Source organism: Ipomoea triloba, chromosome 5, assembly GCF_003576645.1.
Source record: "Ipomoea triloba cultivar NCNSP0323 chromosome 5, ASM357664v1".
Taxonomy (NCBI): domain Eukaryota; kingdom Viridiplantae; phylum Streptophyta; class Magnoliopsida; order Solanales; family Convolvulaceae; genus Ipomoea; species Ipomoea triloba.
Genome location: NC_044920.1, coordinates 5,499,028 through 5,517,398, shown reverse-complemented (window position 1 = coordinate 5,517,398; position 18,371 = coordinate 5,499,028). Strand labels below are relative to the sequence as shown.

At 33.1% G+C, this 18,371-nt stretch overlaps 3 protein-coding genes and 1 non-coding gene across 4 annotated transcripts; 1 reads left to right on the top strand and 3 right to left on the bottom strand.

Moving 5' to 3' along the window:
- The first annotated feature begins 6,904 nt into the window (after nucleotides 1–6,904).
- Nucleotides 6,905–10,354, top strand: LOC116018959 (MKI67 FHA domain-interacting nucleolar phosphoprotein). Its single transcript, XM_031259014.1, has 8 exons — nucleotides 6,905–7,082; nucleotides 7,602–7,716; nucleotides 7,820–7,875; nucleotides 8,491–8,538; nucleotides 8,643–8,740; nucleotides 9,213–9,282; nucleotides 9,420–9,530; nucleotides 10,069–10,354. The coding sequence occupies exons 1-8, from the start codon at nucleotides 7,038–7,040 to the stop codon at nucleotides 10,117–10,119; spliced, it is 594 nt and encodes a 197-aa protein (XP_031114874.1). The 5' UTR covers nucleotides 6,905–7,037; the 3' UTR covers nucleotides 10,120–10,354.
- Nucleotides 10,355–10,814: 460 nt separating this feature from the next.
- On the bottom strand, nucleotides 10,815–14,079 carry LOC116019337 (pentatricopeptide repeat-containing protein At4g14050, mitochondrial-like). Its single transcript, XM_031259502.1, has 2 exons — nucleotides 11,194–14,079; nucleotides 10,815–11,090 (listed from the first exon to the last, which is right to left on the bottom strand). Exon 1 carries the CDS (start codon nucleotides 14,072–14,074, stop codon nucleotides 11,330–11,332), a length of 2,745 nt encoding a protein of 914 aa, XP_031115362.1. The 5' UTR covers nucleotides 14,075–14,079; the 3' UTR covers nucleotides 10,815–11,090; nucleotides 11,194–11,329.
- Nucleotides 14,080–14,168: 89 nt separating this feature from the next.
- TRNAR-UCG lies at nucleotides 14,169–14,242 on the bottom strand. The gene has a single exon. It is a non-coding gene; the product is annotated as a tRNA-Arg (tRNA).
- A 963-nt stretch (nucleotides 14,243–15,205) lies between these two features.
- LOC116019474 (RING-H2 finger protein ATL74-like) lies at nucleotides 15,206–17,955 on the bottom strand. Its single transcript, XM_031259688.1, has 3 exons — nucleotides 17,391–17,955; nucleotides 16,438–16,535; nucleotides 15,206–15,976 (listed from the first exon to the last, which is right to left on the bottom strand). Exons 1-3 carry the CDS (start codon nucleotides 17,550–17,552, stop codon nucleotides 15,583–15,585), a joined length of 654 nt encoding a protein of 217 aa, XP_031115548.1. The 5' UTR covers nucleotides 17,553–17,955; the 3' UTR covers nucleotides 15,206–15,582.
- Between the last annotated feature and the right edge of the window lie 416 nt (nucleotides 17,956–18,371).

Here is an 18,371-nt window from a genome sequence, read left to right as displayed (position 1 = left end):
TATCCACTGAGCTATTAAGCTCTATTCTGCACTTGGCAAGTACTTCTCCTTCACTCTAACGTTGAGTGCTAATAACACATTAACACGAATATCTTTTGTATTTTGGTTTTCTCCAATATTTCATATGAAATAGATTAATAATCCATAAAAAATTATTAAAAAGTATATATTTACTACCATTATATTTGAGGGCATTTTTTTTTTAGAATGTTTCTACAAATTGGGAAGCAACTAACTAATGCTCAAAACACCAATGTATGATGAGGATGGATTGATGGAAGAACCAAACCACAAAAAAAGGAATCAGGCAGGAGAATGACAGATTTAGTGCAATATATAAAGTGCCAAATTAGTTTTTCTTTAAAAAAAAAAACCCCTATAATGAAAGAATTGTGACTTATCATATATGCATGACAAATCATTACTACTGCATTCTTGTGTGATACTATCAACAATTCATAAATAATATTGACTTGAATTTGAAAATAAGTTCATCTAAATTAAAGTAAAAATGATTTTATAGTCATCACTTTGCCCTTAATTGGGCCGACTAAGTGCTAACAAAAATTATTCTGAGTATGATACGAGTTTAAATGTGCCTCCTATAATTAGGGCATGTTTATGACACCTTGTCGTTTGACAAAAAAAATAACAATAATAATAATAATAAGTTTTAATTATTATTTTTTCAAAAAGTGTTTTCAGTCTTTTAGTTATTCACAATTAATCATTTTAGCACGAAGCATTAGTAATTTATATAAAATTTTAAAGTATTATTCCCTCACTATAATATTTGTCTATCAATGTTTATTTTATTTTATTTAAGAAATTAAACATGTGAAACAAAACATTTTACTCTAACACTTTTATTAATATGCTTCCTATTTTATTTAATTAAAAACTTTGTGGGCAACATTAAAGAAAACTAATTTTATTATAAGAACTTTACAATGTATTTTTAAAAACTTTCAAACTAATTTTATTTAATTAGACATTGTTTCCAAATATTTAGGGTGCATTTACTAACTGGAAAATTTCTCTAATTTTCTTGAAATTTTGAAAACTGGAAAACAGAAAACAGAAAACATGTTTACTAGCACAGTTTTCCATTTTGAAAATAGGAAATAATTTTTCAGTTTTCAAGAAAACTGAAACACTATAAAAAACTGTTTTCTAAATGGAAAACAGAATCAGCCATCATCTATTAGACTATATGTTATTGTAACCACATTCTTACCATTATCTACTTACATATTTATTCATTACTATGATTACATTTATTATCATCTTCTTTTACTTATCATCATCCGAAATCTTTTCTATTTACATTATTTATTTAAACATAACTTATTTGATTATGCTTAAAATTATACATCATTCACATTATCTAAATTAAAAATTGAAACCTATACCACGCTTTATATTTTGATTGAACTCAATTGATTATTGGTTTTGGTCCAGATATCATATATCGAAATTTCACACATATATTACTATATTAGAATTCAAAACAAAAATTATATATTACATACATGTCATGTCATTCAAATGAATATATCCAAACATATTTTAAATATTAGCTCAAAAAATATTAATATTATCTAAATTAAATTTTTTGTGAACTTAATAGGTTATTGGTTCAAATATATTTTTATTTATGTTATATACATATATAAATTTGGTCCGGATATCAAATGTAATTTTTTTTTTTTTACATATATTGGACTTCAAAGTAAAATATATATTTATTCTATTTAAATCAAATATATTTTAAAATATTTTAAATATAAGGTCTAAAAATAATTCGAAATTAAACTTATTGTTAATTTTATAACGTTAATTTGAAAAAATAAATTTGAAAAAATAAAAGTTTTAGTAAACAAGTTTTCTAAATAGAAAACATGGAATGGAAAACTGAGAATGAAAACTGAAAAATTGAAAAACAGAAAACAAAAAACAGTTTTCTGTTAGTAAACAGAAAGTTCCTACAATGTACTCCTCTAAGTATTATGGGGGGGGGGGGGGGCGTATTTTTGTATTCAATTGAGACTTTTAAAGATTTTCAAAAAAAAAAAAAGATTTTCAAAGACTTTTAAAGTGATGAATTTTAATTGACTTTTGTTGAATTTTTGTAGACTTTTCTAGAATCTTTTAAGCTTTTATCAACCTTATAAGAATCTATAAATATCCGTAGGACAAACATTTATAGACTTTAAAAAAAAATTTCATATTAAAAAGTCTACCAAAGTCATTAAAACTCTAAATTGAATACATCCTCACAAACATTCCATAATTTCTATTAATGTATTATTTATAATTTTCTTACAAAAGTATATTTTTATAAATCATAAATAAATGAATGCATTGTAAAAAAAATTCAACTTAACACAAATACATATATTAATAATTAATTAGCATACAATTATATAAATTATATTAATTAAATAAAAATTATAAAATATAAAATTATATTTCCAAATAGAATATTTATGTATTTAAAAAAATAGAATATTTATGTTGTTGTTGCTGCTGTTCGCAGCAATGTTTTTTTTTTTTTTTTTTTTGTTGCAATCGCAGTAGTTCTTTTGTTGTTGTGATCGCAACAATTTTTTTTCTTTGAATATCAATAAATAATAATTTTTCGTAGCAAAGTATATAAACATTTATGAAAGTTTTGGAAAGTTTTTCTGGTTTAGATAAAGAAAAAAAAGTCTGTAGAGAATATTGAAAGTTTGGGGTTGGAGGATTGGATTTTATCTATTTATATTAATGAAGAAAAAGTCTACAAAAATTCTATTATGACAGTCTATGAAAATTAATAACTTTTTGAATATCAGTAGACTTTTAAAGACTCTATAAAAGTATTAATCGAGTACCAGTATACTTTTAAAAGTTTTAAAAAGTTTGGATCCAATGCCGGTAGACTTTTAACGAGTCTTTAAAAGTATAAATTGAATACTACCAAATTTTTAACTTTTAAAATTAGTAAAAGTCTTTAAAAGTTTATGAAAGTCATGATTGAATACACCCCTTTAATATCTAATTTTTTTATTTAAAAATGTATTTTATTTTATTTAATTAAAAGTTAGACAACAATATTAAAGAAAATTAATTTTATTTAATGGAAGAAAATGAGTTGTCCAATAAGATATATAGAACAATAATAAGCTCAAACTTATAAAATAAAGACAGCCAATACAGAAAGACGGAAGATAAAGGTTTACTACATGGCTTTGAACACGAAGGCCAGTTAGGAAAGTTTAGTCTAATATTTCAAAATGATAAAAGATATAATTATAATTCATTAAAAATAATAATAATAATACTATACATTTCTTCTAAAATTCCCCCATAACTCTTATTGGGCATTTAATATTCGATTAACGTATAGAAAATTATATCATTTATTTTAGATTTAAAATTAGATCATTAATAATCACTCAATGACATTCAAAATTGTTAAAACCCACAATTGATGTATTACAAAGTGGTATTCTTTCTTCTATTTTAAAACATATTTTTTAGTAATACAATGCAGTATCAGTTCATAATTACTTTTTCAACCTACTAAAGCACAAAAAATATCGCCTCCACTGAGACTCGAACTCACTCCTTCCATGTAAAAGTGCAACTAGGTGCCACTAGACCACAAGGTCTTGACAATTGTGAAGCATCTAATTACTGTTTGAACATCGAAATATGATGAGGATGGAAGAAACAAACCACAAAAATAGAACCATGCGTGACAGATGGATTTAGTGCAATATAAAGTGCCAAAAGAAACAAAATATAAAACCGGAGGAAATGGAAGAATTGTGAATTATCATGCATGACAAGTCCTTGCTTTGTTGTGTGATACTATTTAAAATTCATTTTTTGTTACACACACACACACACACACATATATATATATATATATGTTCAAGTGCAATTTTTATATAGACATTTTATTTTAAGAGTCATTGATTACATTTGTCCGCACCTTCGCTCGAAAACTTCCATTCGCACCCGATCCTAAACACACACACACACACAATTATGCATTGGTCCATAATTGTGTACTTGAAGATACAAAATGTGCACTTAAATGCACAACAATATGCACTCGAAGGCCAAATTATGTAATTGAAGGCACAAAGATGTGCAGTTGAAGCAATTTATGGCACAAAAAAGAAAAGTTATTCAACTTAAGTATTGTTGAAGCAAATCAAGCAATTACCTTACAAATCGTTTGTAAATCTCACAAATTTCATTAGAAATTTAATTATACATTATTGAAAATAATACAAAAGATATAATAAACACTGACCTATAATTGTGCACTTGAAGGCACAAAGATGTGCAATCGTAGCAATATAATTTATGGTACCAAAAATGAAAGCTATTCAACTTAAGTGTTATTGAAGCAATTATCTTTAATTTATAAATCATTTGTAAATCTCACAAATTTCATTAGAAATTTAGTTATAATTGTTATTGAAAATGCGGCAAAATATATAATAAACATTGGCCCATAATTGTGCACTTGAAGATACAAAAATGTGTACTTGGAGGCACAAAAATATGCACTCAAATGCACAAAGATGTAACTCAAATGGAGAAACCATGCACTGAGACAAACCATATGCACTTGAAGAAGGAAAAATATGCACTTGATGAAAGAAATTTGCACTCGAAGAAGGAAAAATGTGCAGACAAAGAACATCTAAACTTACCTACTCAAAATTATATAATACCATGTGCTACATGTTTTTTTAATTCTTCTTCATATGGACTATTCATTTGGACTACATCTATGGTTGAGATTTAAGGATATTTTTTTTTATTACCTAAAGCCCTTCTTCGCATACGATCTCTTATACACGTACACACACACACTATAACAAATAAATCTAATAATAGCCAATAAAATTAGGTCTATAACAAAACTAAAAAATATTGGTCCAATAATTTGTGAAATGAATGGTTCATATTATTTTTATTTTAATAATTTTTATTATTTTTTATACTTTACCCTCATTTTCTTTTTCAAAGTACATTCGCATTCTGTCAATGTAAACTTTAGTAATGGAATATGCCGGTAACTATTTATTATTATTAATTTACTCATTGATTTGCATAAGGAACGTTTTAGGTTCAAACTCCATTATAATCATAGTTGACATAATTGTTGAACATATATCATGAATAAGGAACATATATTATATACATTGCATTCAAATTTGAGCATCAAAAATTACAAATAAGGAACCTTAAAAATCATTTTCTTGCATTTTTTTAAAACAAATCTATGTTAAGGTCCCCCCCCCCCCCCCCCAATTAATCCTTTTTTTGATTATTTAGAACAAACTCAATATTTTAATTATGCTTTTGCATTATTATATATAAGTGATTGATGTCATTATGGTATTAATATTTTTTGTCTGTATGTCTATAATGGTACAATTGTACATTACTTTACAAATATTATATTATTTTTTTTATTGGATAAAATTGTTCTTACATCATCAAAGTTCCATACCTGGAGTTATTTTAAAATTAATTTTTTTTGGCTCTAATAAAAAAAATTGTCGGGCTTGAAGGGTGGGCTAATTAATTTTTTTGACATTTTAAAATTTACATTCCAATCTTTAAATTGTAATAAATTACGCATTTTTAAATTAATAAACATAAACTTATACATCATTTAATTAATCGAAACCTCCATTTCTAAATTCCAGCAAAAAAAAAACCAACATATAATATAATAATTATAATAAGTTTTTTATTTTTTTTATTATTTGGTTTCATAAAAATAATTTATTTTGTAATAAATGTATTTTTTTATATATTTATTAAAAATGTAACAAAAATAAATAAAAAATAAAAAAGATAAGTTTATGTGTGCTATTTATTTTGTTTTTCATCACTTATGAAATAAATAAACTTTAACCTATTGAGCTAGTCCACTAAATTTTGGATTAGCTCATTTGGACCTTTGGGATATTGGGCTAAGCCGCTAAATTTTGGGTTAGCCCACTAATATAGAGTGCTCATCTATGCTAGTTTTATAAGTTGTGTTATAAGACCATCTATAAGGGCCGCACTAAAGCACCAAAATGGAGGAAAAAGTAGCGTAAATCTACTCCAATCAACGCGCTATTGGGCCATAAAAATGCCGCAATATGAAAAATATAGCACTGCACTGTTCACCTACGCTATTTTTTTAAAGTTTGTATATTCCTGTTTTACCTGTGTTTTTTTTTTTTTTTTTTTTTTTAATTTCTTTTGTATCATTTTTGTTTAAGGGTATATTTACTTCTTTTGTTAAATACTTAAATATAAATGATATATTATTAAAAATAAATTATATCATTTGAAATATCCCATCAAGATGATTATAACAAGATTAATATTGAATATAAATTAAATAAAAATTAAACTACATAAAATTATTGTAGAATAAAATACTCCGTAACATTTGCATTATAATTATATTTTATATTAAATATAATACAAAGTCTTAATTTATGAAAAAAACAAATTATTTTAGTGAAGAAATAAAATTTGATGTAATGGGTTGAAAATGAAAAACATTTGGTGTATGAATATGTTGGAATATTTCTTTTGGTGTAAAATTTAGTGCAAAATTTGGTGTAGAGTGTTGGAGATGGCCTAACAATTTTAAAAGTAGACTCATAAGAAAAAAAAGAATATCAATATTTTCATTTATTTTATAGCAAATGTTTAATAGGTAAAGAAAAAGATAACTATTTATAATTGGTTTTTAATTTGATGGTTAAATTGTATTTTTTCTTAAAATATTGAGGGCTTTTTTTGGTTTGAATGCTAAAATATTGAGGGCTTAGTTTTTCCTATAGCAAAAATTTAAAAGCCATATATAAAAAGAAAAAAAAAAGAAAAAGAGAAAAAGAAAGAAAGAACTGCTGCCGACCTCCGCCTTCTTATATGTCGAAAATTTTATATCTTTAGCCGAAGTAGCAAAACCCTACTTCTCTTTTGCGCCGATCTCCCCATTATCGCCAAACCAGCTTCTGATGAAGACAAAGAAGAATTCCAGGGACGAAGCTCCCGATTTTCTGGTATGTTGTTCGCGACTTTCGTTGCTGGTTATCAATTTTATTGTAGTACATAGATAAAGAATAGAAAGTTTTTGCCGGCCGGCGGCGTGGGAGTTTGAGAGAGATGGAGACTATTTCCAGTGGATTTGGTACTGTGATGTCTTCGTTTTTGACTGGCCGGCAACTCCTGAATTATAAATTTCGATCTAAAAGTAACAAATGGAGGATTTCCCTGCCCTATCTCTAATTCTAACCAATTATAAGCTATGTATTAGCAGGCTACTAGCTAATGTCTGGTCAGAGATCAATCCTGCTCCTTGTACTGCATCTATCTCTGAAATTTTAATGTTATCTGCATTGACCGGATTGGATTATATCTTGTCCGTTAATTTCGGACAACTACGTATATATTCTATTTGAAACCTTTTCACTTCATGTTTCCAACACCTTGCTTTTGCAAAATGGGGATATACTTTAATTTCAAAATGATTTCTTAATTACGGAGTATTTAAATATTTGTATTTCTCTGTGAATAATTAGCCATTGGAAGGTGGACCAGTAAGGAAGGTTCCAGTTACTGAACTAAGAGATACTAAAGCAACAGTTTTGTACATTGGTAGAATTCCACATGGATTTTATGAGAATGAAATGGAAGGTTTGTATTTCTCTTTTCTAATGTGATTATAAGCTCATTATTGGGTGTTTATGGCATCTTTGTATGAAGTGTAATATTGAGATGATACAATGATTTTGTGCAGGATTTTTTAAGCAATTTGGTACTATCAAGAGACTTAGAATTGCTAGGAATAAGAAGGTTGAGCTCTCCAACTATCAGCTTGTTTACTTTACAATTAGCTTAGTAACATGTTCTTTTGTTTTAAAAGCTCAGTTCTTAATGCCTTAAGCTTTTTATCATGCACTTTTGTTGGATGGTTTTGTGTCACACAGAACTGAATTGCAATATTGATTAAAAGAAATTTCTAAAGATAAATCTAGTTCATGAATATTAAAATTCTCTTGATTTTGTAAAGATCTTAAGATTGTGCCATGTGAAAATAACGTCAAGAATTATCAGACAATAAATAGGAATTTAAGATTTAAGAATATTGAGTTATTTGCCCCTGATGGCTGGGTAACTTTACATTCATCTGATTTAAATTCCATCCATCGTCTCTTGGGGAAAGAATGAATGGTCAAATTAGAATTGAGGTTTGGGAACTGAAATGCTTGCACTAAGTTTCCTGTTCATAATTTATGAAAATGGCCCTTCAGAACTTTTACTTCATGACTATGTCCACTTTCATTACTGTTCTACACATAACACATTTGCAATGTTCTTTAATTTCTGTTTATGTAATTATTCATTTCCTGTTTTATAAGTGGATATTTCCTTTACTGATATTTGTGGTTATTGGGACATGTTTTACAGACTGGAAAATCCAAACATTTTGGCTTCATAGAATTTGAGTCCCCTGAGGTTGGTTGACTTTGTCATAACAATTTTTCAGTCATCTAGATTCTCATATTTGTGAAGCATGTTTATCCTTTCCTTATTCCTGGTGGTTCTGATCGTAAATGCAGGTTGCAAAAATTGTGTCTGAAACAATGCATAATTATCTATTGTTTGAGCATGTCTTGCAAGTTCATCTTGTTCCACCCGAGCGTGTTCATCCAAAACTGTAAGGGACACTTCTCTGGACACCTTTAAAAAATGTCAGTTGTAGGAAACTTTGTGTTTAGCATTGGGGGTTCTACATTTGTTTGCCTTATAGTGCTCTTTGCATTACATGGCTGTATTATCTTTGGGCTTGAATTGCAGTTTTGCACCACTGTGGTGCTTTCTATAGAATTTACATTATCCAAACTAATACTACTAATACTAACAATTAAAAATCAAAACTTGTTCTGTGACATGGAGGACCAAGTAATATTCTCGAATTGAGTGTGAAAATTTTCCTGGCCGGTGTAAAACTGTAAATAAATGTAAAACTCTATGCATTTCTTAGTAAAATTTATGCTATGGATTTCTTTTTGTATTACCCCTAGTTTTACTTATTTTTTATTGGCCTGGAAATCGGTTTGCCAGTGTCTCCTTTTTGCCTTCTGCCATGGAACTCATGATTATTATTTTTAATTTTTAATTTTCTCTAGGTGGAATGGTGTGAACCGTTGGTACAAACCTTTGGACTGGGTTAACATTGAACGAAAGAATCACAACAAGGTATGGTTAGCATGGAGAGAATTGTTGGTAGTTCTAACAAATACTTGTGTTCCAAATACTCTACTAGAATTGTCTTTATTACATGATCGCATTGCATCTTTGAAAAATATGCTCTTGATCTGAGATAATATATTCAGGAACGGACATTGGAAGAGCAGAAGAAATTGGTTGAAGGAATAAAGAAACGGGATCGCAAGAGGCGTAAGAAGATTGAGGCTGCTGGTATAGATTATGAATGCCCAGAAATTGTAAGAATGCCTCAACTTTTTTTTTTTCTCCGATGTTGCAAATAATGCTTATTAGTTCACAGTCAGGAACATACATGAATGAATACAATCTCTTAGTAATCTAATGTGAATTAGATAATACAAGGCATTGCTACTAAAAAAATTCATGAAAACCCTCCTAAAACTTGATTTATCTATACCATTCTGATTGTTAAACTTGTTCTGGGTAACATTTAATCTATGGAATTACTTTAGGCCATCAGAAAGCTATCCTTTAAAAGACTTATAATTACAAGGTATTTTGATGAAAATTTTTGCCTATGCGGTTGTTCTAATGGATGGGGACTAGACTGGAGAAGTGGAGATGGTGATTTGTTTGATGGACCTTAGCAGTATTGTACTGTTGGCATTAAAGAAATGATCAAATTTGAGTTATTTCTTCGATTTCTTCAATTATACTGTTGGGATTTCATGCTTGAATCATATTGCATCTCTACTTCTGGCATTGTTTTAAAGCTCGTGTGCATTTTCTCTAAACTGATGTGCCTGCCATTTGCAGGTTGGTTACGTTGAGTCTGCTCCAAAGAAGATTAAATTTAATGCAGATTAGGACTGTATTTTTTGGCAATTTAAAGTATGGATCTGTGCAAAGTATGGGAAGCTTAAGCCATGGCCTTTACAAAACAGTTTTGTGTGTGTATCTTGTTTCTAGAGCCCTGGCATAGGTCCATATAATTTTGTATTTGGATCAGGCGGTATGCCCAGTAGTTGTACTCAAAACTATGATTTCTTTTGGATGCAAAGGTTAAAGTAGGTTTTATAATGGGTTCCAAATTTATTGGTTTCTTGTTGGATTAGTTTTCCCCATTAGCCTTTTATTTCTTTTTTTTTTTTTTTTGGTAAATTCACCGGGTCTTTCTTCGTCCATTTAATAGTTTGGATCCATCCGCGTTCGCTTTGGGAGGCACAGGAGTGGGTCCATTAGCCTTTTATTTCTTATTGTTAAATAAATAAAATATGAGTAATAGCATTGGCCAATAATAACCAGATTAATAAGGAATTGATAAATATTCTCTTATTTCTTTTTATTATTATTGACACATGGAAACAGAAGGAAAAAACAAGCTACATCAAAATGGGCAAATTATATTGTGAACCAAGGTCTACATTGCAATAAAAAGCATGGGTAAATGCTAATTTTTAGTATGTTAATGTACAAAAAAATTATTTTAGAAGTATATCTAGAGAAGAATATTCAGTACACAAATTCTAAAAATAAACATTTAATGTATTAAATACGGAGTAATATTTAATATACTAAAAGTACACTTTTCTTTCAAAAAAATACACTTTTATTAATAAATGAATAGAAGTTGGGAGCCAAAATGCATGAGAATAAGATGTTTACCTTGAAGCTATATTGGGTGAGTGGAAAAGATGTGCATGCCTAAGCTCTGCAACAACTCGCAATCCACTGACCATTTAAGCCAGCAACCAACAAGAAATACCATAAGTCCATGCTATAAGCTAAGATTCCCCAGGAAACTATAAGACTTGACTTGTAGAAGAACAACACCAGACCTGTATCGTGTAAAGGTCGAAAAAACAGATTGGATGGATATATTGATTTGTGTGGTGAAAACTCTACCAATCCTCTATAATGATGCAGTTATAGTGTACCTACCTTTGTTGCTGTATGACAGGCACAGGAGGGCAGGAGGCAAAGGCCTGAGCTTCTTGTATCTCAGATCTTGTTTTGATGAACATGGTTTCAGCACATTCATCTAAGTTGTTGCTCCAATGAAATCGAGAATCAATCATCACCAGTAATCTCCACAAGAACACAACCCATGTTGGAAATGGTGGAATCTATTACCATCTCGAATTATAATCTTCCGTTGTGTAAATTTGGACACGAATTTCATGAAATTATGGCAATCACCACAGGTACGAAGGTTCTTCATAATCTGAATGGGCGATCCATCCGGTGTTTTCAAGATGCCAAACACAACAGCAATCTTTTCACTGTGGTACAGGAGCTCAATTTGCTTTTGCTCTTCATCCACGTCATGCATAACAAAATTTGTGTCCGGCACATAGCCTGTTGATTTAAACTGCATATACAACTCTTCTAACATTGAAGAGATCTCGCCAACCTGCTCAACCATCCTGCTACCAGTAATGAAAGAATGGAGGTTACCTTTGATATGGATCCAGCTGAAACCTGGTTCTTTGTTTACCTCGCGGTTCAACATTGCTCTGCGTACTTTCTGCACTTTTTCCCACATGCCTTGAGAAGCATATATGTTTGATAGCAAGACATAAGCTCCAGATTCTTTTGCGCCCATCTGAAACAGCCTCTCTGCAATTCTCCTGCCAAGGTTCATGTTACTGTGCTTTTTACAAGCAGCAAGAAGAGCATCCAAAATCACAGTATCAGGCTTCATAGGCATGTTGTTTACAAGTGATTCAGCTTCAGAGAGTCGTCCAACCCGCCCAAGAAGATCAACCATAGCTGTATAGTGATTTATTGACGGCTTAATCCCATAATCTCGGCTCATTGAATCGAAATATTTCAAACCTTCATCCACTAACCCTGAATGGCTGCAAGCACTCAATAGCTGAAGAAAAGTTATTTGGTTAGGAACAACCTCGAATTCACGCTTCATTTTCTCAAAAATATGGATGGCTTCTCTGCCCAATCCGTTTTGAGCACATCCAGTTAAAATAGCATTCCAAGTGATAACATCCCGTTCATACATATCCTCGAAAACCTGAAATCCATCATGAGACCCACACTTGAAATACATGGTTATAAGAGCGTTACCAACAAACAGGCGCAAATTCAGTCCGAGCTTATAAGCTAAAGCATGAATCTGTTCCCCTAATTTTGTAGCACCAAGGCTCCCACTTGCACTCAGTAGGCTGGTAACTGTCTGTTCACTTGGTTTTATTCCATTATTAAGCATTTCGAGGAATAACCGGAAAGCAACTTCTCCTTGTTCGGCTTGGACATAAGCGGATATTAAAGCAGTCCAGGACACAACATTGTGGTTTGGCATCCTCTGGAATACTTCAACAGCGTCACTCAGCCTGCAGTTCTCTGAAAGGCCGGTGATCAGTGAGTTCCAAGAGACCGTATCCCTGACTTTCATTATGTCAAATGCCCGAGAAAAATCTTCTGTATTCTTGCATTTAGCATACATGTTTATCAATCCATTCCCGATAAATGAATTGAACTGGCACCCCGATTTAATAGTTAGAGAGTGTATCTGTTTGCCCATTTCAATGTTTCCAATGTTGGCACAAGCAGAAAGGGCACTAGTTAAACTCGAATGATTGGGAATGATCCCCAATCCGTGCATTTCACCAATCATCTCCAGAGCTTCTTCGTTATCTCCATTCTGCACAAGCCCAGAAACCATTGTTCCCCAAGAAGCCATATCCTTTGCAGGCATTCGGAGAAAGAACTCCCTAGCCTCCTCAACCATCCCATTTTGTATATATCCAGCAAGCAGAGCATTCCATGTAAGAACATTTGGGGGGTTCCTGATGGCGTCAAATATGTGTCTTGCCTCAACCATCATTCCATTTTGGGCATAAGCAGTCATCATTGCTGTCTGCGTCCCGACATTCTTCTGGGGACATTGTCTGTACAACAGAATGGCATCTTCCAACCTTCCACACTGGGAGAAAGCCGAAATCATCGTGCTCCAAGAGTAATCATTCTTCTCTGGCATATCATTGAAAAACTTAAATGCCAAATCCAAACTCCCAATTCGTTTGAAGGTATTGAGAATTGCAGTTCCCACCACAACATCATTGCTGTATCCCATCTTCAATGGAAGTGGCAGAAAGCATGTAATCAACCCCACATCATCGTCCAATCCCGAGATCACAGACAGCACTGCCAAGAATATTTGCTGGTCTGGTCTCACCTCACCTCTCCTGTGCATATCTAAAACCAACCTCCATGCTTCCTCATACTCACTTACTTCAGCATACCCAGAAATCATAACCATATACGAAACCTCATTCCTCTCCGGCATAACATCAAACACCTGGCGTGCCTCGCGCATCCAACACATCCTACAGTACCCCGTGATCATACAATTCCAAGAAGCTATATTTCGATCACTCATGGCATCAAACAACTTCCTCGCACTCTCAACTTCCCCGTTCTGCAAGTACCCACTAAGCATTGCATTGTAGGAGACAATGTTCCTCTCCGGCATGGCGTCGAAAATCAAGACAGCCTCATAAATTCTGCCAGCTCTCGCGTACCCAGAGAGCATGGAGGTCCAAGTCCGCACATTCTTGCCGTGAAAAGCATCGAAAAGGGATCTCGCATCATCGACGCGGCCGTTGTCACAGTAGCCAGAAATCATGGAGTTCCAGGTGACGGAGTCCCGTTGAGGCATTCCGTCGAACAGGCGTCGGGCATCGCCGACTTGGCCGAGGCGGAAGAAATGTTGTATTTGGTTGTTGCATTGGAAAAGATAGTTTGGGTAGTGGGAGGTCAGAGTGGAGAGAGAGCGATTGAGTCTGCAAAGGAAACCATTCATTGGAGAGAGTCTTTGCTCTGCGTTTGGTTCTCGCTGCTGAATTTTGGAGGCGGTGGTGCGCCCAGTTATGGCGGTAAAAGGTAAAAGCAATTTTCGACCACAGTGGGAGTCGAACCCACGACCTTTTGATCCGAAGTCAAACGCGCTAATCCACTGCGCTATGCGGTCCTATTGGTGTTATGATCAACAAAAAGTTATAGATACATATACAAAAGAACACCAAAATTTCCATAATGCTAGATACCTCTCATATTTTTTCATTCCAATATATCTACTGTTACATGAAAATATCTAATTAGTAACTAAATGTTATTTTTAATTAGTGGTGGGTTACCGATTCATGGGCAACCAAAGAAGAAGCTACATCAGAAGGTGAAATAATAGAGAGAAAATTTATGAAGGGAATAAAACATTTTCCTATTTTAATTTCTCATTTTTTTGGTGCGTTTTTTAATTTCTCATCTACATAATCTTTAACAATATATGCGTTTACTATCTTTGGTTCATGTATATCATAGTCCACACAATAATTTTTCATCGAAGCTCATGCCGGGCTAGTTTGCATCTCACTAGAGTGAGTAGACCCACTTGGGCCAACTTTGAGGTTGGCTCTCGGCCTATATATGCTATCATTTTGGTTTTTGGCTTCAGACTTTGTGGCAAATCAGGGTCTACATAGTATTATGGACTCTGTGATCGAAACGACGAGATATACTATTCATATTCGTAAGGTACATAATTTCATAATACAAGACATATACACATATTATATATTTATTTATTTTTCAAATATGATTTAGTCTTGTAGCTTTTTTGTTCATATTTTTCATCCCCTCCCTTTATGTTATTAAAAAAAAACTATTTGGTAAATAATGTTTTTCATCATATATTTATACAAAATACTACGGAGTATATTTGATCCCTCTTTTTACGAGATAACTTTAGTTCATCAATTTGTTAATGAAAATTTTAATAGTTTTAGAATTCTAAATTACAATTCCATCCCTATATTAATTAATAGCCTCTACACTTGCAATACAAAAATGACAGACTTTAACAGTCTTTGTTGGCCATGGATCAAAATTGTCACCTCATGAAAAATTCAACAACCAATAGTACTCGCATAAATAATTGAGAGTTTGAAATTGTTATTTCGTATAAATGAAACAATGAAAATATTATTTAAAAAAAAAATTAGAAAAACATAAACATAAAGATCCCAGTGTCTACTTAACTGATCAGTGATTGAGGACAAAACAGGAAAGTCACCATGAATCTGAGTCATTGCAGGCTTCCTTCTCATCCATTTATGATCAAGCAATACCATGAAACATACATATATGCCTACATACTTCTTATGGGGGGGAGGGGCAAAATGGACATTATCTGACTCTCAGCCTCCTTGAAAATTGAAATATCATCTTAAACCACTCAACTAACTCAAACAAAACTCACCACAGTCCAATTCTAATATGTACATAAAGCCCCAACACAAATCTTGATATAACTTAACCACTGGATGGGCTCTCCACCTCTTTATTTTCTGAACCTTTTGTTACCTGTTGGATGCCTCGAGCCAAGACGACGGGGTCGTCTTCTCCGCCTCCAACCCTCCCGCTCTCGCACAGATGCCACTCTTCTGTCGCGGGGCTCCCGTGTGGCCTCGATGAACTGAACATGGACAACACGCCACATTGAGACCGCACAGCTGAGCTGAACATGGGCTGCATACTAACCCGCTTTTTGTCCGTGCCTTGGAGCAGCAGGGAAATTCGACACACCGGGCATGTGGAGTGCTGCTGCAGCCAGATGTCGATACACGAGACGTGGAAATAGTGTGCGCACAGTGGCAAGATGCGTAATGTGTCCTCGCTGTCGTAATCTGCCAGGCAAACTGTGCATCTACAATAACATAATTAACGCAATTAGAGAGTGACGGTTTTACTAGCCTGGTAACACGTTTTTAAGATGGCAGAACTAAAGGGAATAAGTACATATGAAGTTGTGGTCGATAATAACAAGTTCGGTTCTCAAAATCATAACGATAAAAGGATGCCAGCCAATAAGGAAAGCCCCGAAGAGATGTTTTCAAGGTTCTTTTAGCACTGCCTGTCACGAAATTCAGTTGCAGCACCCTGGAGGGGCGAGTTTCCAGGAAGAAAAGCTCAAAGAAAGTCTAATATTAAGAGTAATGCTCTTTAACTTTACACAACCGAAGGGGAAAATGTCTATACACTATCCACGGGCTAACCATAAGATGACACTCTTTCGTGCCTAGGCTAAATAAATAATTAAAGACAGAAGCAAAAACGTACAATCATAGGTAAGAAAAGCCGTCAATTTGGAAACAAGTAATAACTTACTGAGCATCTTCTTTGGAGGTAAAGAATGCATCACCGAACTTCTTTGTGGGGAAGCTGCTGATGTCGAGAGGCTTAAGACCATTCAAACCACGCTCTAACTGTGAAACAGTAGAATGAAGGATTTTAGGCGAACTAATCCACATGACAACTACTCTTGTGCTTAGTTACACAAACGCAGCTATATATCCTCAAATTATTGCAAGTAGTAATAGGAAGAAATCCATACAATTAACCGAAACAAGACCAACCAAGTGCAATCTAGTATGAATAGATTACCTCTAGAATGTGAAGGAATAAGATGAAAAAGCAAAGATCATAACATAAAACCCCACACAAAAGTTTCCAAAAACAACCACAATAATTTCTTGAACAAATTAACAAACACATCAAGGACCAAATCAAGAAACAGGAATCATGGGGTAACCCCAGTCAAGTTGGCTAAAGATACAAACTTGTAACTACAAAGTCACGAGTTTGAATCCCAGCCTTCTCGGTTTGACCCGGTCAGTTATGAATTATCTAGGCTGATTTACTTCTTCCTAGTTCTTTAACGGCTAAGATCACAAAGCGGGTTAGCCAGTGCACACAAGGTCAAGAGTTTGAATTCCAACCTTCTTGGTTTGAGCCGGCCAGTTATGTATAACTTAGGCCGATTTACATCCTTATAGTCCTTTACTGGCTAAGACCACGGGGCGGGGTTTATCCGTACATACCATCAGGTAGTGGGTGCGGGTTTCCTCGTCGCCCCAAAAAAAGAAACAGGAACCATATGCCTACCAAGTTTGATTTAGATACTCCTTCCAAACAACCAAATCAAACAAAACTGCAGTTCTAATCACATATGTACTACCAAAATCAAAGTGGAAACAGAACCAAAAATGACAAACAGAGCATTGTACAAATCGAAAAGAAGAGCATTGCAGAGGTAAATAAGATAAGAATAAGGAGCTTACAATGCTAAGATCAGATCTAGAAGCTATGGCTACAGATCGCCGCCTAGTAGAGTGCAATAGAATTCTTGCACAGATTAGCCTTGTGCACACAAACACTATGAACATGGCACTCAACACAAACCCTATCACTGTCATCACTACATTTATCCCTGAGGACGCCATTTTCAAGATTCTCAAGAAAAAAAAAATTAAAAATCAGTTCTTTGCTAAGGCTACTGTCTCCCCAATTACTCCCACTCTCTAAAAACCACTTTTTTTATACATTTTTTTTCCGGAAAATTTGTACCCAGACCACCAAAGTTCACTACTCTTCTACAGTTCTACAACCCATTTCCAGAAATGCAGTCTTGAAGATTGCAGAGATTCTAAACATCCCTTACCTACCCTCAGAGTCTCCATACATAATAAATCTCTCTCCCCCACTGCCCCTCTGACATCCTTTGTCTGCAGGTATGTGCACATAGATATATAGATTTATACAGGCATTGAAGCTTGCAAGTTTGCATTTAGAATCAAGAAAAAAGAGCAAATGACGGTGATAGCTGATAGGCGATACTTGAGCTCGTCAACCCCTTCTAAACAAGTAAAAGTCCATGTGGAAGGGAAACATAGATTATTTATTTATTTATTTATTTTTAACAAGAGCAACAGCCTATAAGAGAATCCTTTATGAATGATTTTTTTTTTTTTTTTTTTTTTGGTTATTGAGGAGTTTTAATGTGATTAGAAAAGAGAAAAATAAGAGGAGAGGAAAAGAATAAAACAAATATGATTTTAAAAAAATAAAAGAAAAAACAATGTGTCAGGCCTTCACGCGCGCCCACTCTCGCGCATATCAGTAATGCCAAAGGTGATGGTGGTTATTGTTCTAAAAACTACATTTGCAGAAGAGACTCCATCAATCTCCTCCTCTCCCTCCTCCATGTTGTCATTTTTTTCTCCTAAAAAATCGTGAATAAACTACAATGTAGATGCTCTAAG